Raw genomic sequence first — 27,101 nt, 5'->3', positions numbered from 1 at the left:
GTATGCTTCTCTCACATTCATAATGGAGAATATTGATCTGCGGACAGGGGGGATGGTTCAGCCTAAAGAAAGCAGCAAATGAGCATCAGCCATAATTCTCTACAGCAGTGCAGTGGACAAATTATTACGAAATCAAAATGGGAATCCGGGCCTGTTTGTCTGTTTTATCCTTGGTTTCTCAGCGGACACGACTCCAAGGCCGCTTGAGGTCGACTGAAACATCGGAATCTCGGGTCCAATAAAAAGACAATGAATTCATGAAGAAGAATATAAAGGGAAGCCTCTCCAGATGCCTGTTTCATTCCCCCAGTGAACTTGATGAGCATTCACTAGTGCCAGGAGTGAGATTCAAATGTTTTTGAATTCAGGTCTCTCCAACAAATATGTTTAATCTAAACACAGGATTAATCACATGGAATATGAAAGAAATATAAAGAATATAAAAAAAAGAAAATGGTAAGGAATGTTAAAGGGGATCATTCACTTTTTCACACAGAGAAGATAATGAAACAAAATGTACATTCTTATTCATAGAACTTCCATGGTTGTTATGGAAGCATCTAGATGAGTTTATTCAAATGCTAATGAAAATTGGAATATAAAAGTGCAACCCCATGATCGCATTTTATTTTTCCACTCATGCATGCGTAATTTGGGTAATAATGATATTATGAATTCAATGATCCAATTTGTATGTACTTCCGTGAACAATTTATGCCTGCATAAGTGGAAAATTAAAATACCATTGTGGAAATGCATTTGTACTTTCCAATTTTCATTATCATGGGGATTATCATTATTATTAGTGGTGGTGTGGTGGGGATGGTAGTAGTAGAAGTAGTAGTAGTAGTAGTGGGCTAACATGTCATAGATGCAGATAATGAGTCACAAAAATAGTATTACTGTTGAATTTAAAATTTAATTATGACCCATATTAAAGTGAAAAATAATGCTTTAATAATGGATTGCATTCTCAATCTTTGGTTTGCATTAACATTTAAAATAAAGTAACCTGTATGCTTCCATAATAACCATGCAAGTTCTATGAATAAAAAGTTATATTTTTTCATTATTATCATTAATATATTTTTTTTTATTGACAGCAACAGTAGTTAATGAGTCACAGAAACCAGTATGATTATATTAGTATTGGGTATTATTAATGAATTTAAATTTCAATTCAATTTAAATTAATTTCAATGTTATTGTTTGCATTGCCATGTGAGTAAAGTTAACATGATATGCTGACAATAGAAACCAATAGCGCCCCCTAGAGCTCACGTAGCCACCCGGACACAAAGACGTGAAGGAATTTCCGGTGACGTCACTGCGTATGTCCATAACAGGGCTGCAGCTGTCTGAGAGCAACAATAACAAGCCCTAACCGACAACTTATACACGGCTGAAACACTATCTGACAGCCCCAAATCTCACCGAATCTCACAAAATGCGGCTGTCGAATTAATTCTGGCCTCCGCTTCTTCGTCGTCCGAGTCGGAAACCGGCGGAGCGTCGCGGCCACCGCCGCGGAAGAAACACCGAGACTCGGCCGCAGAGGGAGCAGGGCAGTTCGGGGCTGCAACTGGGTCAGTGGGCCTGTCCGCGGCTGTACCGGTGCTTTTGACTTTCCCGTATTCCGCCGTCGCGCCTGTCATTCGTTTAAATCCACACGGCGTCACCCGCATAAACCCTCGTAACATGCAGGCCAACGGGGCAGGACAGGACCGGGATTCAGAGCTGTCCTGCCAAAACGGTGCTCAAAACGGCGAGTCGTCCTCCGCCGGGGGAGCTCACACCAACGGACTTGTGTCAGTCACTAACAATGGAAACTCTGTCAGCAACAACAACAACGGAGTGTCAGCCCAGCCTGCGTCCAACAACACCAACACCGCGTCGGATGCCAATTCCACCGTCAAGAAGAAGAAACGTCTGTCTCAGTCTGAGGAAGATGTCATCAGATTGATAGGGCAACATCTACACGATTTAGGACTGAAGTAAGTAAGCCAGTTTACTGTGTCATCGTCCAGGCAAGGCTTTCTAGCCAGCTGTCAGATGAATCATCTTACTCAAATCCACCATGAAAGCAGGACTATCATGATGACCTTTAGACCCTGTTTAGTGTTTTTCTCTGTTGTATGGAGAAGATGGTACACCAAACTCCATTTTAAAAACATGGCAAGTAATGCTGTCTTGCTTATCGGCAGTGCACACACCTCGTTGAACATGACTGAAGACATTTTACGAATCGTTAGGAGTCGCTGATACATTCGGCACATATATAATCCACCAACCGAGGCTACTTATTTCAATGAAATTTCAACTTTTAGAAGTGGTTCTGCGATTCCCAGCTCTGTCAGGCTGATTCCCAAAGGGTCCTGTATCAGGGCCAGTCATTCCCACGATCTTGATCTGCCTCCACCAAAATACACCGCGGAGGGCGGTAGTGAGCAGTGTGACCCATAATAAGTTTGGATTTATTACAATGCAGCTTGGTGGATCATGTATGCCGAATTGAAGAGTGGCTCCTAAACATTCGGATAAACTCTCAAGTCGTTATGTACGTTTGTCAGTAAGCAAGGCGGCTTAAAATTGCCAGATTTTAGAACCGAGTTTGGCGTGAGATTTTCTCCATAAGAGATAACTGCAGGGGGAAAGATGGTCTTATCAACACTGGCAACATGTCACCCTCACCTGCTGTAAAAATGTGAATCGACACTATAGATTAGACCATAGTATTAGATGTACTTCATCGTCATGGACTAGTTCTCTAATTGACACACAGTGGGAGAGGATCATATGTGTAAAGCTTACAGACAGGGATGTGGAGGGTAAAACCCACCAAAACTCAGTTTACCCACTTTTTTTAGGCTGACATAAATCCTCATGACCTAAATTCTTAGTATACACCACAGTAATTGTATCAAAGGAATGTTAAGTTATGTGAGGACAGGATCCTCTAAGGAGAAAAAAAGGAATAAATTGGAATAAATAATTTTTTTACAGATTAAATTTGCTGATAGACTGTCGTTGAAAAGTAGCCTGCTAAAAATCTAATCCGCGCTTAGGCCTACTTGGCTTGTGGGTGCAGAAACAGAGTCATATATTATTGATCTGTTTTTCTATCACATGACAAGGCTTTAGCCACAATTTGTGAAATGACCACACAAGTTCCAGTACCAACTGACGCATTAAAAATTGATCATGAGCTCTGAGGCATTCCTGGGTCATTGATTATCACATTAAATTGATTTTTTTTTTTTTCCCCTGCTCTGTATATTGTTTCTTTACAGTCAGACGGTGGACCTGCTGATGCAGGAGTCTGGCTGCAGACTGGAGCACCCTTCTGCCACCAAGTTCCGCAATCATGTCATGGAAGGAGAGTGGGACAAGGTTGAACCAAGTTAACTGAACACATATCTATATTGCTAAGAGGACCAAGTCTCAGTGATCCTAGTCACGTTATTTAGGCCTGCTAAAGAGGAGGCATGGTCACGTGGATTCAATTCTAGCTATTGTATGATTTGCTGTGCATAATGAATAGTGGGTTGAATAATGGGTTAATCAACAGTATAACCTACCTTGATCTATTATTCACTGTGTTTCTTTTTGTTTAGGCTGAGAGTGACCTGAATGAGCTGAAGGCATTAATGCATTCTCCAAGTGCTATAGTGGTAAGTTCAAGGCCAGTAATCCTCGGACTCTTGTAGAACTGCTAGGCATTATGTTCAAGTATTCCTAATGCTATATGGTCTCATGGAGAAATGAACACTTTTGAGTGTGTCTGTTGTCACGATACCAGAATTTTGACTTCAATAGCCATACTAAGTTTTAAGTAATAATCTGCAACATTTTCATGTAAATAAATGTCTGTTTTGCTACTCTCTATCACCGATTGATATAACACAGTAGTGATTCAAGCTATATCCGGTTCATGAAAGCGTTTCCATTTGCTGTTCTAAACAGCCGGTGTCTGGTAGATCTTTCCTGGGAAAAATCCTCTGCTGCCAAGGAAGTGATGCGTTTTACGTTTCTGGTTTGTTTGGAATAAATAGAAGAAGAACTGGGTAGTTAGCATGAGCGGCGATAGCTGAACAGACAAAGAAAAGAGCGCCACCTACTGAAACTCAAACTGCATCAATAGAAAATCCAAGGAAGAAGACGTCACAGTATTGGACACACTGTTTGATTGACAGGTGATCTCTGGGAAGAGCAGTGCAGAAACACCACAGCAATGAGTGCTGAGCAACAAAGATGGATACAAAATTAAAAAAAAACAAGAATCTTTGGTTTTACCACTTTAATATTTGAAAAAAATCAATACTATTACAATACCACAGCAAAAACTATAAAGCAACGTCATAGAACAGCCACTGTGCTTTATTTTAAACAAAAGCACCGTAAATTCAACATCATTATCAATTACTTAAATAACTTAATGAATATTCAACTCTGCAATGAGAATAAATAACTGGGATCCACTTCAAGACATGTGGGACTCTTCTTCAGCTGTTTGACTCCGACTGCGGCAGTCTACTGTCAAAATCCAGACTGACGCTCTGTCTAGTCTAATGCTCCTCCTCCTTCTTCTTCTTCACCTTCTCCTTCTTCATCACATTCTCCTTCTTTTTCTTCTTCCAATCCGCATGTTTATGCCCTCCAGAGAGGACACAGAAATGGAATTTCAGCTTGCAGAACACATTCGCTGAAAGTATCAAACGAGAAAATTAAACATTGAATTCGATTTTTCGCAGTGGTATCAAAGTAGTATTGAAATTTGGATTATCGCGACAAGGCAAGTGTACATTGCCTCAGAGTATTCAATCTCATCTCCTTTTGTGGATAAATATCCCAGAACGCACACAACCTATGGACACCACGATGGCTTATGATGCTTTTTTGTTATTTTCGGCATTTTGCATTGGTTCACCTGTATGCCTCTTCCCTCTGCAGCGTATGAAGTTCCTGCTGTTGCAGCAGAAGTATCTGGAGTACCTGGAGGATGGGAAGGTCTTGGAGGCACTGCAGGTTCTGAGAGCCGAACTCACCCCCCTCAAGTACAACACCGAGCGCATCCACATACTGAGCGGGTAAGACCGCAACCTTAGAGTTGATTGATACATACTCTGGAACGTCGCCGTGAGTAGAACTGCCATTTATAAAGGGAGAGAATTTCTCTGTACTCTTCGGTAGAGTAGTTTTTGTATTTGGATTTAGCTTTTTCCACGTTGTAGAAATTCTGTTGTCAAATCCCCCATAGATATGGTAGGAATTATATTATCTCTATTTTGACAGCCTCTCAGTTAACTTGGTATTGTAAAGTAGGGTTTGTCTGATATTGTTTTTTCAAAGCCAATACCAATACTGATATTTTTGTGCTGAAGCTGTCGTTCGCAGGTATTTTATGCCCATATTCAACATCTCAAAGTGTTCCCATTTTCATGCCAAGAATTATAAGGATTCAGAATTTTATACTCGTCAGGGTGGAAGAGTCTCTGAAACAACATTTAAGACCATCATGGGACACTAAAATTCTCCACTGTAACTTGCACTAATGAAAATTTTTAGGTGGGTCATCAACTCTTTAAAGGCAGGTTGACCCACACTACCTATTCAATGGTAGGGGAAACTCTGGAATACATAGATTTTTACAAAAAAACATAATTGAACACTAAAAAAAAAAATGTGCAAAGCAAAAAATGTCTTTGCAGGCGGCAGAGACTGATATATCAGCAAAGCGATATACCGTATTTCCTCTAATAGTGGCCGGTAGTCAATTAAAAGCTGGGTCTCCGATAATGGCCGGGGCCGTCAACACGAACAAATAAAGGCTGGCCCCAAATACAATACAAAACAAAGGAAAAAACAACGGTGGATACCGGTAAACTTCTGGTGCCTGTTATATAATGTAACTGTAGTTTGTAGTAACGTACAAGTGCCACAAGATGGCAGTATGCCACAAGACGGCTCAGCCGGCAGAAGTCTGGAGCGTGCCGTCGTCGATTACCGTAGTTATCGGTAATGCAGTGCAGTAACAAAAAAACAGCTACCTAACGAACCCCAACAGAAGCAGATCAGAAAACAAGGAGGCTTCGTACTGAAATATGAGCAAATATACTTATCAAACAGAGGGAATTAGAAATAAAGGCCTGTCTCTAATATAAGCCTGCTTCCAATAAAGGCCTGGTACCCTCTGCAGTTGAGGTAAATAAAGGCCCGGGCCAATATTAGAGGAAATACGGTATTGGTCTAACCCTAAAAGTAGGTCTGAGTGTCACTGACTAAAAGTGTTGTCTCTTTGGAAGGTACCTGATGTGCAGCCATGCAGAAGACCTACGAGCCAAGGCCGAATGGGAAGGCAAAGGCACCGCGTCCCGTACGAAGCTCCTGGACAAGCTGCAGAGTCAGTACAGTTATTCTTTCACTTTCCCGTAGTACTTTCAATTGTCATATTTGTCCATATGTTGATTTGCAAGCATTAAAAGCAATGGTTAACCCTTTTATAGCGTTTATTTATAATGTCGCTTCTCTTCCGCTCATTGTAATCCTCCGGCCCCCTTTCCACTTGGCATTAACATTGCGTATCCACGTTGTGTTTAGATATGATTTAGTAGGCTTATAGTCTATTTACACCTGGCATTAAAATGGGTCTCTGTACAAATTGAAATCAGATTTCTCTGTCTTTCACCAAAGTGCAGATTGGCATGCATTTCACTTCCTCTGGCCTCATTTACTTCCTATAAACCTGACAGCAAACAGCTTGTCTTGTTTGTTCCCCATCTGCCAGTATTCTGACAATCCATTTTTGACAAGTATGTTACTATCTGAACTGCTTGATGCCCATCTCATTTGCGTGGCTCCCAGGTTGAATCTGTGCACTGAAGTTTATTTACGTTTACGTGGATTGGAGGCATGTTGAATTGACGTTGTTGATGTGGCCAAATGCGTTTTACACTTGGCTTTGATGTGTTTTTGCTTCATCTGATGACAATCCAATCACCCAGGACACCTGTTGGTGCAGGTGCAAAGGGGGTCTCTCTCATCTCTAAGAGTAGATTAAATTTAATTGATGTCCGTGGGGAAATTGGGTCGTTGCTGCCAGTGTTGCCAACTTGGCGACTTTGTCACTAGTTTTAGTGACTTTTCAGAACCCCCTGGCGACTTTATTTCTGAAAAGCGACTAGTGACAAATCTGGCTACTTTTTCTGACCATGGGGAACAATGTTAAAGTGTTGAATCTAGGGCTGCAACTAACGATTATTTTCATTGTCGATTAATCTGTCCATTATTTTCTCGATTAATCGATTAGTTGTTTGGTCTATAAAATGTCAGAAAATGGTGAAAAATGTCAAACACAATTGGAGAATGTAGAAGAATGACTGTTCTGATCATAGTTTCACTGTTTTCTCTCTACCTACAATACAGATAGTCATGGAATTCCGGACAAAATCATGAAAATGGTGAAAAATGTGGATCAGTGTTTCCCAAAGCCCAAGATGACGTCCTCAAATGTCTTGTTTTGTCCACAACCCAAAGATATTCAGTTTACTGTCATAGAGGAGTAAAGAAATCAGAAAATATTCACATTTAAGAAGCTGGAATCAGAGAATTTTGACTTATTTTTCTTAAAAAATTACTCAAACCGATTAATCAATTATCAAAATAGTTGGCGATTAATTTAATAGTTGACAACTAATCGATTAATCGTTGAAGCTCTAGTTGAATCCCAAAGCATTTGCCAATAAATTGGTACGGCTGATGCCGGTTTGCTCTACTTGCTTGTCATCCAGAGAGGTCTGATGATCACAGTGCGTCCCACACACAGCGTAGCCCCCCTCCCTCCGCTGCGAGTGGAGACTGTAGGTTATATATTGATATGCAAATTAGCATATGACGTCATCCGGCGACTTCTAGCGACTTTTTGAGCAGCCAGTAGCTACTTTCCTTGGAAACAAGTTGGCAACACTGGTTGCTGCAGCAGATAGTATTAGGATACAGCAACGAAAAATAGAATCTAAATAAGCATAGAGCAAATGGGGTATTAAACATAGCACAGTTCCAGCATGTCAAGATCTCATTAAGTAGGAATGCAGGGTAAAATCTGGATTACAGCATTATGAGTGCACATTATAACTAGGGCTGAGACTAGATATCGTCTTAGATTTTGGATATCATAATATCATGATATGGCATAAGTGTCTTTTCCTGGTTTTAAAGGCTGCATTACAGTAAAGTGATGTCATTTTCTGAACTTACCTGACTGTTCTAGCTGTTCTATTATTTGCCTTTACCCACTTAGTCATTATATCCACATTACTGATGATTATTTATCAAAAATCTCATTGTGTAAATATTTTGTGAAAGCACCAATAGTCATCCCTACAATATTGTCGCAATATCAATATCAAGGTATTTGGTCAAAAATATTGTGATATTTGATTTTTTGTCCATATCGCCCAGCCCTACTTATAACAGCAGCAGAAGATGCCGAGACAAAGAAAAAGAATAAAAATGCGAATAATATGCAAATAACCCCGAGAAATGAATGAAACGCGTGCATTTTGTAATAAGTGTAAAACCTCTGAATGTGTGTGCAGCGTACCTGCCTCCGTCGGTGATGCTGCCGCCCCGCCGGCTGCAGACTCTGCTGAGGCAGGCGGTGGAGCTGCAGAGGGAGCGCTGCCTCTACCACAACACCAAGCTGGACAGCGGCCTGGACTCCGTCTCTCTGCTGCTGGACCACGCCTGCAGCCGGTAAGCACTCTTTCATTCTGACGTTTCACCCAGTAGATCGGGACAATATCGGCCTTTTATTAAAAACCGGATACGGACCAGTGAATGTCCGATGAGATGCAGTTTGTTTGATTACATACTTATTGTCTGCGTCTGAAATTAACACCCATCAAACATAAAATGTTGATAAAAATGAATAGCTTCGTCAACACAGCCAACACTGCCATACTCCTACTTATTTGCTGTGTCTATTAGGGTTCAACCAATATGGGTTTGTTCTTCATATCTGCAGGAAACAGTTTCCCTGCTACACCCAGCAGATCCTCACTGAGCACTGCAATGAAGTCTGGTTCTGCAAGTTCTCCAACGACGGCACCAAACTGGCAACCGGATCCAAAGACACCACAGTCATCGTGTGGCACGTCGACACGGTAATCAGCTATTTCTTATTATGCTTCAAAGTAGAAGACATGAAGGACAGATGCGTGAGACAGAGCTGAAGCTAAAGGAAGTCTGAGACCCGACTGGTTTATTCACTGGTTTTGCTGTTGGCTGACAGGAAACCCAGCAGTTGAAACTGATGAAGACTCTGGAGGGTCACGCTTACGGTGTTTCCTACTTGGCATGGAGCCCCGATGACGCCTATCTGATCGCCTGTGGGCCTGATGACTGCTCTGAGCTGTGGCTTTGGAATGTACAGGTAAACCCAACCGCCACCTAAGGGTGCGCTCATACTATTCAGCTTTCTTGTAGAAAAACTCCTGCCTCAAACTAGGGCTTCACAAAATCCTTCCGATCATTTTGCTAAATACTGTGATGACAGTTATTAATCAACGATTCTCCAAGCAGTACCAGCTAGAAAGTCTAGTTTTCACTCGTACTGTTGTTGTGGTCCTTATTGTGGTCCTCATTTACAAAATGAAAATTAGAAATAAAACGAAACAAATGCAACTGAAAATATACACGCATGTTGTGTGCCACTGTATTTTTCTTAGTAAATAAAAAAAATGAAAAAGAATAAAATCAAATGGTGCAGCTACAAATCTACGGCAAAGTTTGCATAGAATCTGTTAGAGCTGCAACGATTAATCGATTAGTTGTCAACTATTAAATTAATCGTCAACTATTTTGATAATCAATTAATTGGTTTGAACAATTTTTGAAGAAAAATAAGTCAAAATTCTCTGATTCCAGCTTCTTAAATGTGAATATTTTCTGGTTTCTTTCCTCCTCTATGACAGTAAACTGAATATCTTTGGGTTGTGGACAAAACAAGACATTTGAGGACGTCATCTTGGGCTTTGGGAAACACTGATCCACATTTTTCACCATTTTCTGACATTTTATAGACCAAACAACTAATCGATTAATCGAGAAAATAATGGACAGATTAATCGACAATGAAAATAATCATTAGTTGCAGCCCTAGAATCTGTACTTTATCATCATCTTAAACAAATCAAAGTGTCTTCAAATGACAGACGACGATCCACTTTTAGGAACTAAAAAATGTTCCAATACAGACTCAGGAGAAGGATTTTCCTCTCCAGCGTTGGGCCGATCCATTCTTCCACTTTGCTCCTCACCCAGTCTTTTCCAAAGATGCTCTATGTGAGGATTCTCTGCCCGCTTCTCCATCTTAACTGCACTTTGCACATTTAACGGAAGCGCTTGGCATACCACACTGAGACTTTCAGGGGAATTGAAAATCTAATATTACCAAATTGCATGAAACATGAAGTCGCGACATACAATAATCTACGATTAATTGTACAGCCCTACCTCAACCGCATTATATAATTTGAAAGAGTGGGTCGTGCGACACGGACCATTTTTCTGTTAACGACCAGCTGTCACTATCAGCAAACTGTACTAATGTCCATCTGTGAGATACTTAGCAGAAACTCCCACAACACAGCCAAAGTGTTCCATACTGACTCTTTACGGTCACCTCCTACCAACTCTTCTACCTGTACTTTCTCTGTTTTTTCTGGTTGGTGCTGTCCTAAACCAGGGGTTCTCAACGTGGGGTCCGGGGACCACCAGGGTTCCTTGAGGTGGTTCTAGGGGGTCCCCAGCAAATTGAGGAATTGTTAAACTTTATTTCATTTACAAGAAGTGAACACAATTAGAGAATGTAGAAGAATGACTGTTCTGATCATAGTTTCACTGTTATCTCTCTACCTACAGTGTACAGATAGTCATGGAATTCCGGACCAAATCATTTCTAACAATAAAGAATATTCTCAGATTTGGGTCTTAGAGACAAAATCTCGTCAAATGGGGATCCGTGAATCTAATGTGGACTAGATTAGGGGTCCTTGATATGAAAAAGGTTGAGAATCACTGTCTTAAACTGTCAGCTGCCTGCGAAGCGTGAAACTGTCTCTTTTTCCTTGTGATTGGTCGGCTCGCAAAAAAGTGGTCCAGGTCATGCGCGTTCCTCTAAAAAGCTGAACTTTGCTCAGCTTTATAAAGCACGCCGCCATTTTCTGTCTGCCTTGCTGCTGCCCCCTGTTCACTTTCATGTAAAAAAAAAAAAAAAAAAAAAAGGAGGTGGTGGTTTGAAAAAGCATAATAGTATGAGCCTAAATTCTGACTGTGGATTTAGGCCAAAACGCATTCCAAAACGCCATAAGGCTGTGGACACATTACACAACCTTATGGGCGATTATCACCATGTTTCGGCATTATGACTCGTTTTTGAGATCGGTCTGAGTCTGCACTAGTTTGGGTTGGCCGCCCAGATGATCTTGTAGTGTGGGAGGGTTCTGGACTTCAATCTCTAGCCACTCGATCCAGTTTGGAACGTTACCATTACTTTAACAAACACATTAAAACTGGACCTTTGAGTCCAGTTTTAAGTCTTTCAGTCCTCTTGTAGTGTGAGCTGGTTAACCACTACTCAAATGGAGAATATCTGAATGGATACAGGTAGTGCGGAAAGAAATACGTAGAAGATCCACCTCTGTTTTGGTTATGATGTGTAGTAGGGCTGAACGCTTTTGAAAAAAGATCCTATTGCGATTATTTTGACTGATATTGCAATTGCGGTATGATTTGCGATATTAGAGGGAATGATAATTTTTACATCATTATTCTCATTTTCAATGAAAAACGTATTAAAATGATTATGGTGTGATTTTTGCAGGGATCTGTTACCAAACAAAGATGTTTTCTTAAGTCTGTAGAATATGATGTGTAGGCCAGGACATCTCTGCAGCACCACAATATTTCATTAAAAATGCTATTTTGACACATTTCACCTTTAATAAATAATGTGCCTCCTGCGATTTGAAAATTGCAGTAGGCCATATTGCGATTTCGCTAAAATTTCGATTAATTGTTCAGCCCTAACGTCTAGTAGCGCGAGTGTATTTTTGTGAGATTCGGGGGTTGCGTGATGTTAGAACTCAGGTAGCGCGCGTTCCCCCGAATCCAACTGGTCATCAAATGTGTGTTTCCCAAATCCAGCCGGTCGTCAGTCGTGTGCAACCCCTCTCCATTACGCAAGAAACCTGCAAACGCCTGTCGTTCAGTGTGCCACGTCCAGTCACAGTGTGTCCGGTCGCGCTGCGTTTCACAGGCCCGAGCTGTGTTTCATTTCTTTCTCCCACACCTCTTGGCTCTGTTGCGCAGACGGGGGAGTTGCGAACGAAGATGAGCCAGTCTCACGAGGATAGCCTGACCAGCGTAGCCTGGAATCCAGATGGCAAACGCTTCGTCACCGGCGGCCAGAGAGGCCAGTTCTACCAGTGTGTGAGTATCTTTCACAGCACAGAGGGCTGAGTAAACGTTGTGCTGTCGGTGGCCATGTTCACTGCGGAGTACACAGATCTGTCTTTTTTAGCTTAGACAAAAAAAAACAACATTTCACAGAGGTGCACTGATAGTATCTAAAGTATTGGGATCAGCGCTGTCCAGCTCCCAAGTATTTCTATTCAGTTTGGCAAATGAAGTTGTCCCTATATCAGCATTTTAATGACATGAGCTTTGGTGAATGTAAAACTTTTCCTGTCTCCTGAATTTTGAAAATGCTGTTATTTATCTGTTAACCTATTCTGAATGAGCTGCTTTTATATGTCAACCCAGTGGTTCTCAACGTGTGGTCCGGGGACCACCAGGGGTCCTTGAGGGGGTTCCAGGGGGTCCCCAGCAAATTGATGAATTGTTAAACTTTAAGCATTATTTCATTTACAAGAAGTTAACACAATTAGAGAATGTAGAAGAATGACTGTTTTGATCATAGTTTCACTGTTATCTCTCTACCTACAATACAGATAGTCATGGAATTCTGGACAAAATCATATCTGACAATAAAAATATTGTCTGAAAGACAAAAACTCATCTAATGGGGGTCCGTGGCTCCAGTGTGGACTAAATTAGGGGTCCTTGATATGAAAAAGGTTGAGAATCACTGTGTTAACCTATTCTGAATAAGCTGCTTTTATTTAACTAATTAATTTATTCTAAATAATCTTTTATCTGTTGATTTATTCTGAATAATCGTTTATCTGTTAACCTGTTCTGAGTAAGCTGTTTTTGAGAGTTCATCAAAAAGTTCATCAATGTTTGACCAGTTTAAAAAAAAAAAACCCAGAAAACCCCAGAAAAAACAAAAAAAATGAGAAGCTATATCCTCTAGCCTATATTGTGTTTCCTATTTTATTATCATTTATCTTTATTAAAGTACTTGGTACTTGTATTGTTTCTGTAGAATTGGTATCAGTGTACCTCTGATATTTAATGATCCAACTGTATTGCCCTGCACCGGCATAGTGTTGATAGGCTTCTATCAGTTTTACAATAATAAGGATTTGTACTGTTGGTTTGTTTTTTTCCCCTGCTTCCCAGGACTTGGATGGAAACCTCCTGGACTCATGGGAGGGAGTTCGGGTCCAGTGCCTGTGGTGTTTGAGTGACGGCCGGACCGTCCTCGCATCCGACACCCACCAACGCATCCGAGGGTACAACTTTGAAGACCTGACGGACAGGAACATGTGAGTCAGTCCCACCAACGTGAATGGGACACATTGAACACATTATATTAACCTGGTCTGAGATGGCTGCACTGGTTTCCAGTCAGTATTATATACTCAGTCAACAGTGATCCAGTAAAAACTTGATCTGTCACATAGCACTGTGTGACTGTTCAATATTTGATTTAATTTCCAACGGTCTAATGGGTGATATTTTGCATAAAGGGTTAGGGTTATTAAATACGATTCCCACTGTAAACGAAAAGGAAGCCAAGCGGGAAATTGGAACAGCTCAGCCAAACCTACATTTCATCATCATATTTTCTCCCGAACACCCAAAATGTACAGTCAGAAGAAAGGAAAATGCAATTTTTGACACAAAGTCGCGTCTGCAGGCGTGGTAGACGGCAAATCGGGCCGCCAACGACAGAGTTTACGATCATTCTCTTACTGAAAAGTGATGAACATCTAGTTTAAAGCTGCATTATGCAAGATTTTTATGTAAAAATATACCCGTCTTATCAGCCTAAATCGCAAAGTGTGGAGCATCCCCTCCCCTCCTAATTGATTCACTGCAGATTCGCCCTGTTTGCCCAAATGAAATTCTGGCATCTGGTATGGACACTGGCAGGAAATTCTGTCAGAGCCATGAAAAGAATCCAGCTGCTCTTGAGGAACAATTTGACAGAGGTTTAATATTAAAACCAGCACATTTCGGCCGCAGTAGCCTTCATCTTTTTGACTGGCACGCCTTTGTGGAGCTGCAAGGTCGCAACATATTTTTCTACCCTCAGGAAATATTCTGCATTTATAAAATGCACGTAGTATCAAGTTACCTGAAAGATGTTTTCCACTATACAATTTATTACCATGTCTATCTACAACCTGAAAAGGGAAAATCATTGTTTGGTTGAACTGTTCACTACTCTGCATGTGCAGCCTGTGACGGTGGGCTGAGTAAGCATCACTTTGTTTTAAGGGGCCACAAGCCAAAAAGCCGGAGAACCGCTGCTCTATGTGACGTGTACATTTTCTGTATGATTTGAATTTTAATTGTGGGCTTGCACTACTTTTCTGAGTTTTGCCTTAATAGTTTTTATGTAAAGCAGCAATTTTCCTTAACAAAAAGGGTTTTATAAAGAACTGTTTTAGAAAGGTTTTCTATTGCACCATGCTTATATGGCTCTACAGAGGACCTTTAAGGTGCTGGAAAGAAGCATTTAAGAATGTATAAAATCCTCCAAACGAGCATTAGTAAGAGAACTATTTAAGAACCACACTGGAATATTTATTCTGATTAACTTTTTTATTTTTTTTATTTCTAACCAATCAGAGGGTTCTTTACCTTAATCAAAAATCCTCCTTTTTCTGTGTGCAAGAAATGTGCTGTTGGAATAAAATTGTGTGTTGTGTCGTTGCAGAGTGCAGGAGGACCATCCCATCATGTCTTTCACTGTTTCAAAGAATGGAAGGTTAGCTCTGCTGAATGTTGCTACTCAGGTGAGCAGCTTGTGTGTGAGGGTTTTAAGTAGGGCTGAACGATTTTTAAAAAAATATCTAATTGCGATTATTTTGACTGATATTGCAATTGCCATATGATATTAGATGCGATATTAGAGGGAATGCTAATTTTTACATCATTATACTCATTTTCAATGAAAAACATATGAAAATGATTATGGTGTGATTTTTCTGGGGATCTGTACCAAACAAAGATGTTTTCTTAAGTCTGTAGAATATGATGTGTAGGCCAGGACATCTCTGCAGCACCACAATATTTCATTTAAAATGCTATTTTGACACATTTCACCTTTAACAAATATTGCGCCTTCCGCAATTTGAAAATTGCACTAGGCCATATTGCGATTTCGATAAAATTTCGATTAATTGTTCAGCCCTAGTTTTAAGTGTAATTTTAGCCATTTTAGCTCCACTTCATATGCTACCAGTGCAATTTAGACTTGATATTTAAAATGTTATTGGTCACCATTTAAATTAATTTTTTTTTAATTGAATTTAAAGAGGACTACTTTGCCTGTCAGTGTACCGCATTTCATAATTTCTTCTTATTCGTACTACTGATACCACTATTACAACTACATGTATCATCTTTAGTACTTTTAAATGCCAGTGTGAGAATCTTCCCTCGTGCCATAGCCGGGTGTTGGTAAACGCTGTGTGTTTGTAGGGAGTGCACCTATGGGACCTGCAGGACCGGGTGCTGGTGAGGAAGTATCAGGGCGTGACCCAGGGCTTCTACACCATCCACTCCTGCTTCGGAGGACACAACGAAGATTTCATCGCCAGCGGGAGTGAAGGCGAGGGAAATTCCTATAACTTTAATATTCAAGTGCAAGCCTGAACTGTAATTCTTCTCTCAATAATTTCAGTAGCTTTATCCTTAGGGCATCATGCCACACAAAATCTGACAATTTAATGTTACCTTGCTTTATGGCATGGAACATGACGAAGACATTTTGCGTATCTTTTGGTAAATTTTGGTGAAAAACGATCCGAGAAGCAGCACTTTATTTCAATAAAATCTCACCTTTTATTATTGGTTCACTGTTCTACTGCCCTCTATGGTGTATTTTGATGGAAAGAGATTGTGGGAGTAAGAGTCGAACCAATTCTAGAAATTGACATCGACATTTTATTGAAAAAAGTGCTGGATGTATGCTGAAATCACATCATTGAAGCATCCAGGACCAATGTTCCTTTTTAAGCTGATAGTTTAGCGACCTTTAGTGACCCACCGACATTGACCAAATAATATTTTGTCTCTCCATCCAAGAGAGAACGACTTGTATTCGGGCTGCATATTGATAATGACGCTTCAACTCCGCTGTCCCTTCACAGACCACAAAGTTTACATCTGGCACCGGCGCAGCGAGCTGCCCATCGCGGAGCTGACCGGTCACACCCGCACAGTCAACTGTGTGAGCTGGAACCCCGTCCTGCCGGGTCTACTGGCCAGCGCCTCGGACGACGGGACCGTCCGAATCTGGGGACCCGCCCCCTTCCTGGACGTCCAGGACGCCGAGGGGTTAAACGGTATGACAAGGAGTTCATTCTTCTGCTTCGCCGTGAAGGCTGCCGTCTATCTTGTGTTAAATCGTGGGAAGAGACAAAAATAATCTCTTGCTTTTTCTAAAACTGTCCGTATGGTCTTGTAGGTTGAACTTTGAGTAGGATAGTGCATCCTCGTTTTTTTCCTGCGATTTCTGTTACACAAGTGGCCTGGGAAAACAAAGTATTTCTAAGGATGTGTTCAGACCAAGCATCTTTGGACTTACAGCTGTTTCTTCCTGTGTTCTTAACTGGTATGAACACCAGAGAAGAGTCAGACAAGTCCATCATGCTTAGTCAAAGGGACTGGAATCAGATTTGTTTTGACTCCCCCCACCACCAAAATCTCTAACCTGCAGGATAGCAGGTTACCAAAACTCTGTCCAATAAACAAGCTACTTGTGAGTCATGTGAGCCTGGTTCCAGGGTTCCTACGCAGGTCTGGAAAGTCTGGAAAAGTATTAAAAATGAATTTGATCATTTCCAGGTCTTGAATAGTTTGGGAATTTGAAAAAATGTCTGGAAAAGTATGGAAAATGTTGCGGTTCAGGTCCGATACACACATAATTCTAGCTTTTATGTTGTTGTAGAGCCACTTTGAGTCCACAGTTTTTGTTGATGTGAAGAATAATGTTCAGATAGAGGGACGCTCTTATTACCCAGCCGCTGTCAGCATGCATTATATCAAATACTGACCAAAATCAAATCCAGTCAAGAACATAGGGTCTGGGAAAAATATGGAATTTTAAAATGGAAACTGTGTAGGAACCCTGCCAATCATCTCACATATTCTGATATTTGTCTCTGTGAAGAACAATCTTCATCTATACAGTGATATGACCTAGTTAGCAGGGGCAAGATGTCTATCTGTGTAAATCATATTGAACACCAGACAAAATCTTCAAAACAAATCAAGGTCTGGAAAAAGTATGGAATTTTTTAATTGAAAATGTGTAGGAACCCTGTATATACTAAATTATAATATATAAGAGCTGTATTTCAAACAGGGAAAGTCAGGAAATTTTATGAATTCTTCGGGGAAGTCAGAGAAATTCAGGGAATTTTACAAATGGGTCACTTTAAAGGAATATAGCGAAATGTTTCACACTTTCATTGCATTAGATGGTTTTCACCACTTTCCAACTTACCATTTTTAGGTCATGAAAGCGCTCTGACTTAGTCATGGAAAGTTATGGAATTTTACATCAGGGCCAAACCGACCGTAGGGTGCGAAGCGCTCCCATAACCTTTCCTCCTTTTTCTCGTCGTTCCAGAATGTTGCAGCATGGACAGCTGATGGCGAGCGGGCGGCTCCGGACCCGCTGCACACGTGAAGTCGAGGAGAACTAAGACTCTGTAGACTCTCGGAACGGACGAAGCGCAAAAGAAAGCTTTTTTTTTTTGAGTTTGGACCGCCGCTTTCCCGGAGGCCGGGGGGGCGGGGCGGGGGGGGCCCCACTGGTGCTGTTCGTTCGTCAGGATGTCACAACACAAGAGATGTCAAGACTCCAAAAAAAAAAAAAAAAAAAAAAAAAAAAAGGGTCACATTATTGAAACCTCGGCCCAGCCGGACGAAGCCGCGGGCTCCGGGGGACCTCCGGGGGCGTCCCGATGTCCCGATGTCGCGCCCCGGTCCCGCGTCCGGACCGTTCCTCTCACCCGCCACCCCAGGACCACCGAACCTTCTGTTATTTATTACCAACAATATTATTTATTCTCACGATGAGTCCGTCGAATAGTGATAGGCTGTGAAGTAGCGGGCCGCGCGGCAGTCGTTTTCGTTTCGTTTTTTTTCAGTGCTGCCTCTGGACCGCTCAAACGAAGACGCTTAAAAAAAAAAAAAAACTGATTCGTTTCACCTCCTGAACCTTTTAAGAGAGATTTTAATTACAGGAATATTTTAACAGAATTTAATGGATGTAATACCCACCGAAGAGAATCTTGGAAATGCTAAACGCAAGGTTAACTTGTTTTTGTTTTATATACATATATATATAAAGTACATTTTAACTCGAGTGTGTGCTAGTTTCAGCTTGTTTTTGGTTACGGTGAGAGAAAGTATAATATTCGACGGGCATGTGGCATAGGATTGCACAGGACTACGTGGTTTACAGTAGTTTATTACGCTGTGGCTCACACCCAGTATGTCACCCCGCACCCCTGCCTTCTGAGACTTTCTAGCAGCTATTATGTGAGAAGATCTAGAGTCGTAAGGAATTATCTATCTGTTTTTACTTGGCTGTTCAACCCTCACCTCTACATTTGGGATTATCTCAAGCGTGTGGTTTTCCTCCTTGCCTTCAGTGTATTTCCTCTCACCACATCTGTTACGTTTTACTTTGCCGTTAACATCCTCCCTGTCTTTACTCCCCGTCCCCGTCCCCGTCCCCGCGCTGTGGTGTGAACTGTATGGTTTTTCTTTGTAACTCTTGCGTGTTTTTCATATGTATTCCGATCTATCCCGGCATAAATACAGCAGTCTTTCACTGTTTATATGGATTGTTTTGGGTTTGTTTTGTCGTTAGGTGTTTTTTAAGTTTCACGTATCACCGCGACCGGTCATTTCGTCTCGTTTTTATTTGAGTGGAACGCTACCATTTAACAATTAATGAACGTGCAACACATTTGTACACAAGTGTAACATATGATTATGAACTTGTACAAAGTGTTTCTTTTGGAAAGTCAACTGAACAACCTTGCCTGATATGTTCTGTGTAATATGTGCTGTATATTTGTATGTTATGGCATGTATTATGAGGCTGTGTACTAACAGCAGACAGGATGATTTTTTTTTTTTTTTCGGTTTTCTGCCCAAACGCCAACCCAGCCGCCACCAGCTTAAAACTATCCCGTCACAGAACAATACATACTAATGTTACACGACAAATAGACGTGCACACACACACGTAACGCACATGACACTATGAGTCGATCACAGATGTGGTGTTCTAGTTTCTGCTTTTGCGAGTTTTTCGTTTTTCTTTTCGTTTACTTCCGAGTATTTTTGGAGCTTCTTGTGTTTGTCCCTCTCCTTGCTGTAAGAAGCCGAAGAAAGAAATCTGTTTGCTTGCAGCCAGTTTTGCAAGAATCCACTTTACATTTTAAATGTGTTATTATAAAAAGTGATTGTACTGTTACGTATTGTTGTGTAGGAGAAGTGTTATGTATGCATATTTTCAATAAAGCATTCAGGGTTTTAAAATGTTAAGCAAGTGTTTTTTTGGTCCGTGCCAAATACCAAGATGGAAAATGATTGACAGCATGTATTTTACACACCTTCATACATGGTAAATTTATTTTTTCAAACTTTCATATACTTCCACTCAAAATGGTCAGTTGTTTTATACTTAATACCTCTTATTGTTCTATTCTTTTTTTTTTTTCTTACTTTTTTTTTTCTTTGCTGTATCTTATTACCATTTTCCCACAGGGATCATTAATTTCATCTTATACCAAAATCATCATGGAAATACATTCTCATATTGAATCTGTACTGGAATTTACAGCTCTCATACAGAGTCTTTTTGAGTCATTACAAATAAACCATGCGACTTCAATTTCAATTTTATTTATGAAACTCCACATTTCCCAAACAGCAAAAAAAAAACAAAAAAAAAAAACTGCTTCAGACAGTAACTGTTGTGTGAATCAGACATGAATTGGAACATCAGCAGTCCTCCCAGCTTACACAACACTGTGAAGAAATACAAACGGCTAGAGAATATCTGCGGATGTGGCTCTCGCAACCAGACGCCTTTCATTCTGTCCACGCCGATGTAAACCTGGCGGCTTCGTACTGTGCAATCACTGCTGAATTGTCAAATAATTCAGTTACCGGCCAAACAAACGGGAGTGCAGAAATCCGTTTAGAAATCCCATTTAAAAGCACGTGTTCCCCCTGAGAAACCTTTCCACCAGTCAAAAATAGGAGCTTTCTGGCCGACAGGGGAGGTTAGCCTTTCAACATACAATTAGCGTTTGGTGTCAAAGTAATTCAGTAAACATAAGCGGATTTACTCAACAGTGCAGGTTTGACTCCAACCGTGCTGCAAGCGGGTACGCAACCGGACGTTTTGCTTTTTCCCCCAGCGCGGCGGTCGACTTCGGCCGATATATGGTGACAAAAACGGGGACGTGTGACTCAGATCTGATTGGTTCAAAACGGGCTCGACGGACAGCGGTGTAATACTGACTCCAAACGGTGACGGCCGGCTCAGCAGCAGAAGACTTTCGCCGAGCTGTGGGCTCGCGGATCCGGTCAGTTGCGATTGTCGTTTGGTTCCGCTGACCGGTCACACGTTTAGCGGTGCGTGTGTGTGTGTGTGTGTGTGTGTGTGTGTGTGTATCCACCACAAACACAAATATCTGGGCAGCTTTCGGAGGAGAGGTTGCTTCACGTTACCCGACATCCATTTCTGTGGGATAGGAGGGGGTGGGGGGGGTGGGGGGTGCGGGGTAGGGGGGGGGCCCGAGCCATGGTTGGAGATTAGTGGAGTGTGATGCCGCTCTGGCCGGAAGGACCTCGTATGCGTAAAACCTCTCAGAACACGACTACTGATCCGCCGTCTTGCGTAGAGCTGCAACGATTAATCGATTAGTTGTCAACTATTAAATTAATCGCCAAGTATTTTGATAATCGATTCATCGGTTTGAGTGATTTTTTTTAAGAAAAAGAAGTCAAAATTCTCTGATTCCAGCTTCTTAAATGTGAATATTTTCTGGTTTCTTTCCTCCTCTATGACAGTAAACTGAATATCTTTGGGTTGTGGACAAAACAAGACATTTGAGGACGTCATCTTGGGCTTTGGGAAACACTGATCCACATTTTTCACCATTTTCTGACATTTTATAGACCAAACAACTAATCGATTAATTGAGAAAATAATTAACAGATTAATCGACAATGAAAATAATCGTTAGTTGCAGCCCTAGTCTTACGGTAACTAGTGTTGTCACGACAACCCGACGTTTCAACACTACTTCGATACCGTTGCAGAAGATTGAATTCGATATTTAACTCGTAAATATTTGATACTTCACCAAATGTGTTCCGCAAACTGAAGCTCCATTTCAATGTTGCCTCTAGAGGGCGCCGGATTGGAATGGTTAAAGGAAGGAGGGTGCATCAGTCTGGCTCCTGACAGTGGACTGCAGTCAAACAGCTGAACAAATTCAACAACTGAATCCCAGTTCACCTAAACTGGGCAAACAGGTGCCAGGAGACAAATATGGAGCTTTTTCCCTTACAGAGCTGACAAAGACAGACACCCAACTGACGTCAAAGTAGTATTATTCCAGTGGATCTCTGCTCTGTTTACCTAGCTTACTCCTTTCTAGTGGGAAAATGTGAAAGTGTGTGTTATTTCTGTCCATGTTGTTGTAATTCCTAGTAGTCTCCAAACAGAGGTCGATAAAAGCTATAGATTACTTAAGGCCCCTTTAAAATAAAGCACAGTGGTCGTTCTGGGACGTTTTCAATGGTTTCTTCTAGTTTGCCATGACGGTATCGTAGTAGTGTTGATTTTTTTTAGATATTAAACAAAGTATCGGTATTGAAGTTAAAACTGTGGTATCCTGACAACACTAATGACCACTATGAACCTCAGTAGGAACAGAATAACGGCAAACTCGTCATCTCTGCTCAGCTGTTCTAAAAAGTTTTATGCATACGGGCCCCGGACATGACGTTCGGAACAGCATACCCAAGAGTTTGGAATTTGGCAGCTTGGGTTAAGACGCTTCCTGGGTGGGTCAATCGTTGATCAGAGCCAGGATCATGCTGTGAAAGGAGAGAGATGGTGGATGGAGAAATGGAAGAGCACAGAACCGTCAGGGTACATACAGTAGAAGTGGATTAGACTAAATATAGCTCAACACTTAATTTGCATTTACTTGCATCTTGAGTGAGCGTGACCACATACTCTGCAAGTATCTGACGTGATGGATTACTCCTTGAGTTGTCACAAGACAGATAGATGTGAAGAACAGAAACTCAAGAGTCGGAACTTAGAATGCGTCTGAAATGGAAAAACTCCATGTCCGAATTCGCTGTTTGCAAATCCTAATATACAAGGCCACAACATTGTATCATACGAGGCGATTTAATGGGTTTGTGGGTAGCACTCTTATTTTGAAACTCGATCTACAGTGCTGGAGGCAGCGCTGGTCGTCACATGGATGTGGAGCATGGCGCTTGTGCAGCAGGGTGAAAGATAAGACTTGGGGGTTCCTGTTTCTGAGACGTTCAGAGTTGATTTTGACATCGATTGGCTGTGTACAAATAATGTTGAAATGTGTTATATGCAAAATCACGTTAAATAATCAAATGAATGTTCATCTCACTGAACCGAATGGTAATGTTAGGTGTGATGTCAAACAAAACAGAAATGAACGGGTCGCGCTTGGACTCAAGATGCGAGTAAATGCAAACGAATGACAGCGACATCTTGAGGCTATTCGGGTTATACTAAACGCCGGTGTCATCTCTTACCTGTACAAATAAATGAAGAAGCAGAGCAGATGGAAGCCCAGTTTAATCATGGCTTCCTTCATATGGGACTTGAGCTGGCCCCGGTTGTGGATCTCAGTGGGGTCGAACACCCCCATGTTACCCATCGGTACCTTCACGTACCTGCAACAGGGATCAGAAGTAAGACATAGGCTAAAACCTGTCTTGTACTTGTCTTCACTACAAGGAATCCTATACACAAGACAACAATACTACAATAGCATCAATAGGTGTGCAAACCACTCACCTGTAAATATTCCAGGCTGCTACAGGCAGGTTGAGGAGGAAGATGAACCAGTGCATGGAGACCAACATCAGCACAGTAGACAGGCTTTGGCCAACCAATTCTGGAATTACCCACTGGACAGACCCCAAATGCAATACGTCATGTGCTATAATAACAAACTATTTTCCTAAAGTACTCTTTTTTTAAAACAGAGATTACAGAGTGCTCATCATCAAGGCAAGACTTTGGCTCACAGGGGGTTCAAAGTTTGTGATATAGCTTTGTTTCAGACCTAACTGTGCTTCAGCAAAACCTTAAAATAATGAATGCATGTTTCCCCAGAAGCACGGCCATATTAAGCTGCCATATTTCTACATGACACGCTCTCCCAGACAGAGAGAAAAAGAAAACGCTTCATTTCAGGGCTGTAGAGCCAGAAAGTTGAACGTTATTTGCATTGCAAAATCCCTCTTAACTGCAACAGTAATAATCAAAAGCGAACATTTACTTACTTTGTTCAGCTTGGAGCAGCAGGCTCTGGCGTTTATGTAGTCACATTCTAGATCAGAAAGGGTGATGATCTGCGCATTAAGTCAAGGTGTCAAACTAGTGAGAATCTAATGGGACGAAACTCGTTGCTGTAAACACCTAGGCCCCTCACAAAGTGGCCTAACTTACACTGAAAATAAAAAAATATGTTACTGCCACTTCTATTTCCTCTCTTTCCATAAAAACATAAATTACCACGCTGTCTGCATTGGTACAAGTTTCAAAAAGTCAGTATAAAAGTCAGTAAAAAGCAAGTATAAGACCAATTCAAAATAATAATAAACAAACAAAGCTGGTAAAACCAGTCTGTTTCTGATTGAACATAGCTAATGAAAGTTGTGAAACTATAAATGGGCAGAATAACAAAAGGACAACGTAGAAAGAAAGTAATTGTTAAGGAGCATGAAGTCCCAACAGTGTTTAGTAAAGCAGACGGGATGTATTCATCTAAGAGTGGACACGCAGCGCAAATAAACCTGTCATAAGGCTACATGGTGAAACAAATAAGACTAAAAATACATATGACACTTTAAGTTAAGACTTTTTCAGGCCTTCAACTTAGAGCAGTTAAGACTTTTTCAGACTTTTCAAGAAGAGTGATACATTGATATAATAGTGCATGAATTGTGTTTCCTTGCTAGCAACAAATGTATTCAGTAGGCTACACACCCGTGACCTGATAGAATATGACTTAATACCTTTTACAAATCGGGTCAACTAGTACAATTGGGATAATATGATAAATTAAATAGCAATTTCTCAATTTAAAAAAAACGTTGACAAACGGTTCACACTGCTCCTTACCGCTCTCCCCGGTGTATTTTGGTGACAGAGGATTGTGGGAAACGGGCGAGCCAATTTTATAAATTGAAATTAAGATAAATGCCACTTGATGTATTGCAGACTTGAATAGGGGAACCTAATGTTCTGTAAAAGGTCGTGTTCTTCGATGTGTTACCTTTACCGCCACTATTTATATGGAGTTTGGCGTGTTCTCTCCATACAGGGAACGTATCGGAGCTAGCTACAGTATTGAAGTGTACCAGAATTACATCTTATGTATTTCCAGGTACGGCTGTATAGATTTATAGCGTAATTTTCACGCAGTTTTTATCGACATTTGTGCATTCCTCCCACCACACTTTACCATAACTACTGCTGAAAAACAGGTTCGTCTCATGTTAGCCTGCGACTGACACTTGTAGCTAGGCGGCTAACCGGTTAGCTAGCTAACGTTAGTTAACCTGCTAACACACAGTGAACTGAAGCCTCCGGAAAACTTCAGCCAACGGCGTTCACAGACAAGCTCCATATCCAGAAAGAAACACACTGGAAAAAAAGGATACGAAGTACACCGACAGAAAAATCAGCGCACAGCAGTCGACAAGTGACAGAATAAACACCGCAGCCTCCATTTTTCCTCTTCCTTGTGTGATTTGTTTTCATTTCCTGGTAGTTTTCTATACCGACACCTAGCGGACTGGAGAGTAGATGGTGATTTAGCAACGCTACAGGGACTGGGCTGGACAGAATAATAAGTAGCCTAGAGCAGTGATTCTCAACTTTTTTCATATCAATTTAGTCCACATTAGAGCCACGGACCCCCATTTGATGAGATTTTGTCTCTCGGACCCAAATCTGAGAATATTTATTGCTAGATATGATTTTGTCCAGAATTCCATGACTATCTGTACTGTAGGTAGAGAGATAACAGAGAAACTATGATCAAAATAGTCATTCTCCTACATTCTCTAATTGTGTTCACTTCTTGTAAATTAAATAATGGTGAAGTTTAACAATTCATCAATTTGCTGGGGACCCCCTGGAACCCCCTCAAGGACCTCTGGTGGTCCCTGGACCCCACGTTGAGAACCACTGGCCTAGAGATCCTGTGTGTTGAATTCCACTAGCTGCAGCCACACTGATCCACTGGGCAGAATTATTAGATAGATTTCTGTCCATTGGGCTGTTTTGGAACGTCAACATGGTGGGAGAGGCAGAAATACAGCAGCCTAGCTTCGCTCATAACGGTGCTACTTCATAGAAACAAGTTAAATTCACTTGAACACATTGGGCTTGTTCGGAACCGGATACTAACGTACTGCCTACTACATACTCAATGGCTGCGTTCGGAATGGTTCACTCATTCCCTCACTCACTATTCCCCATGTAGTGTTTATCATATAGTGAACTATATGGGCAACGACCAAACGAAATTTCGGACACTACAGTAAATATAATTGCGTCAAAAAAATGCGCTGGATATTCGTGTGACGCACCGGGACGCGCCCAGCATCACGTAAATAAACCAAGCATCATGACAGCAGGTTGAAATGGACTCAGGTCGTATTGATTTTGACAAGTTTTCAACATTAAATTACAAATAAATTGTTGAAATTCTAATCATGTGCAAGTGTGGTTTTGTCAACTTTGGTGCTGTCTGCTAATGGCAGCGAGCTGTTTTGGTTTGGTAAACAAGCTTGTGAGCTAATGACTAGCAGAAGCTTTCATATCACCTCCTGTCCTGTATTGGTGGATAAAGTAGTCAGCTGACCTGTAACGATGATTCCTGCAGTTTTGCTGCTCTTGGTTCAAAACGGAGGAAACTCGACTGAGGAGTCTGATACGTCTTTTGTTGATTTGCTAACGCTGTCAACCGGTAAATAGACCAGTTTCTATTAGCTAACATGTTAGCTAGCTGTTTCTTCTTCTTCGGTAAGACACGATCACATTGCATTGTGGTATACAGGAGAAATTGTAGGGTACACTGTCTGTTCACTACAATTTGTAGTGCATTGTGGGTATCTTATAGTGGACTATTTAGTGAATCAAATTAACCGTTGAGAATTCGGACACTAGTAGAAAATGGCGGATACACTATATAGTGCACTATTTCTGTAATAGGGAACTGTTTCGAACAGAGCCAATGTATGTACTGTATGTACTGCATACTGCCTACTAATTATGAAATTAAGTATGCAGACTGTTCACACTGTAGTATACAACCAAGTATCCCAGAATGCATTTCGCACTCGCCGGC

General features: G+C 41.2%; 2 protein-coding genes across 5 annotated transcripts; one reads left to right on the top strand and one right to left on the bottom strand.

The window, feature by feature from the left end:
• The first annotated feature begins 1,406 nt into the window (after positions 1–1,406).
• Positions 1,407–18,191, top strand: wdr26a (WD repeat domain 26a). 2 transcript variants are annotated; one of them, XM_071526475.1, is made up of 14 exons: positions 1,407–1,994; positions 3,291–3,390; positions 3,615–3,671; positions 4,951–5,087; positions 6,303–6,400; positions 8,595–8,751; positions 9,023–9,161; positions 9,290–9,430; positions 12,205–12,489; positions 13,585–13,730; positions 15,131–15,209; positions 15,898–16,027; positions 16,569–16,763; positions 18,053–18,191. In XM_071526475.1, the coding sequence occupies exons 1-14, from the start codon at positions 1,699–1,701 to the stop codon at positions 18,073–18,075; spliced, it is 1,983 nt and encodes a 660-aa protein (XP_071382576.1). In that variant the 5' UTR covers positions 1,407–1,698; the 3' UTR covers positions 18,076–18,191. The 2 variants fall into 2 exon arrangements, with proteins under 2 accessions (XP_071382576.1, XP_071382575.1); XM_071526474.1 differs by having other exon boundaries at positions 1,584–1,994; positions 12,370–12,489.
• On the bottom strand, positions 4,600–25,487 carry cnih4 (cornichon family member 4). 3 transcript variants are annotated; one of them, XM_071526477.1, is made up of 6 exons: positions 25,408–25,487; positions 24,025–24,093; positions 23,534–23,646; positions 23,269–23,409; positions 22,481–22,557; positions 4,600–4,702 (listed from the first exon to the last, which is right to left on the bottom strand). In XM_071526477.1, exons 1-5 carry the CDS (start codon positions 25,474–25,476, stop codon positions 22,530–22,532), a joined length of 420 nt encoding a protein of 139 aa, XP_071382578.1. In that variant the 5' UTR covers positions 25,477–25,487; the 3' UTR covers positions 4,600–4,702; positions 22,481–22,529. The 3 variants fall into 3 exon arrangements, with proteins under 3 accessions (XP_071382578.1, XP_071382577.1, XP_071382580.1); XM_071526476.1 differs by lacking the exon at positions 4,600–4,702 and having other exon boundaries at positions 18,313–22,557; XM_071526479.1 differs by lacking the exons at positions 4,600–4,702; positions 23,269–23,409 and having other exon boundaries at positions 18,313–22,557.
• Positions 25,488–27,101: the final 1,614 nt, after the last annotated feature.

This window comes from Centroberyx affinis, unplaced genomic scaffold, assembly GCF_046629955.1.
Source record: "Centroberyx affinis isolate AG114_WGS23_722 - 3 ecotype Tasmania unplaced genomic scaffold, CSIRO-AGI_Caff_v1 ptg001414l_1, whole genome shotgun sequence".
In the NCBI taxonomy this organism is placed as follows: Eukaryota; Metazoa; Chordata; class Actinopteri; order Beryciformes; family Berycidae; genus Centroberyx; species Centroberyx affinis.
The sequence above is the reverse complement of the archived record's forward strand: the minus strand, read 5'-3'. Positions and strand labels throughout refer to the sequence as shown.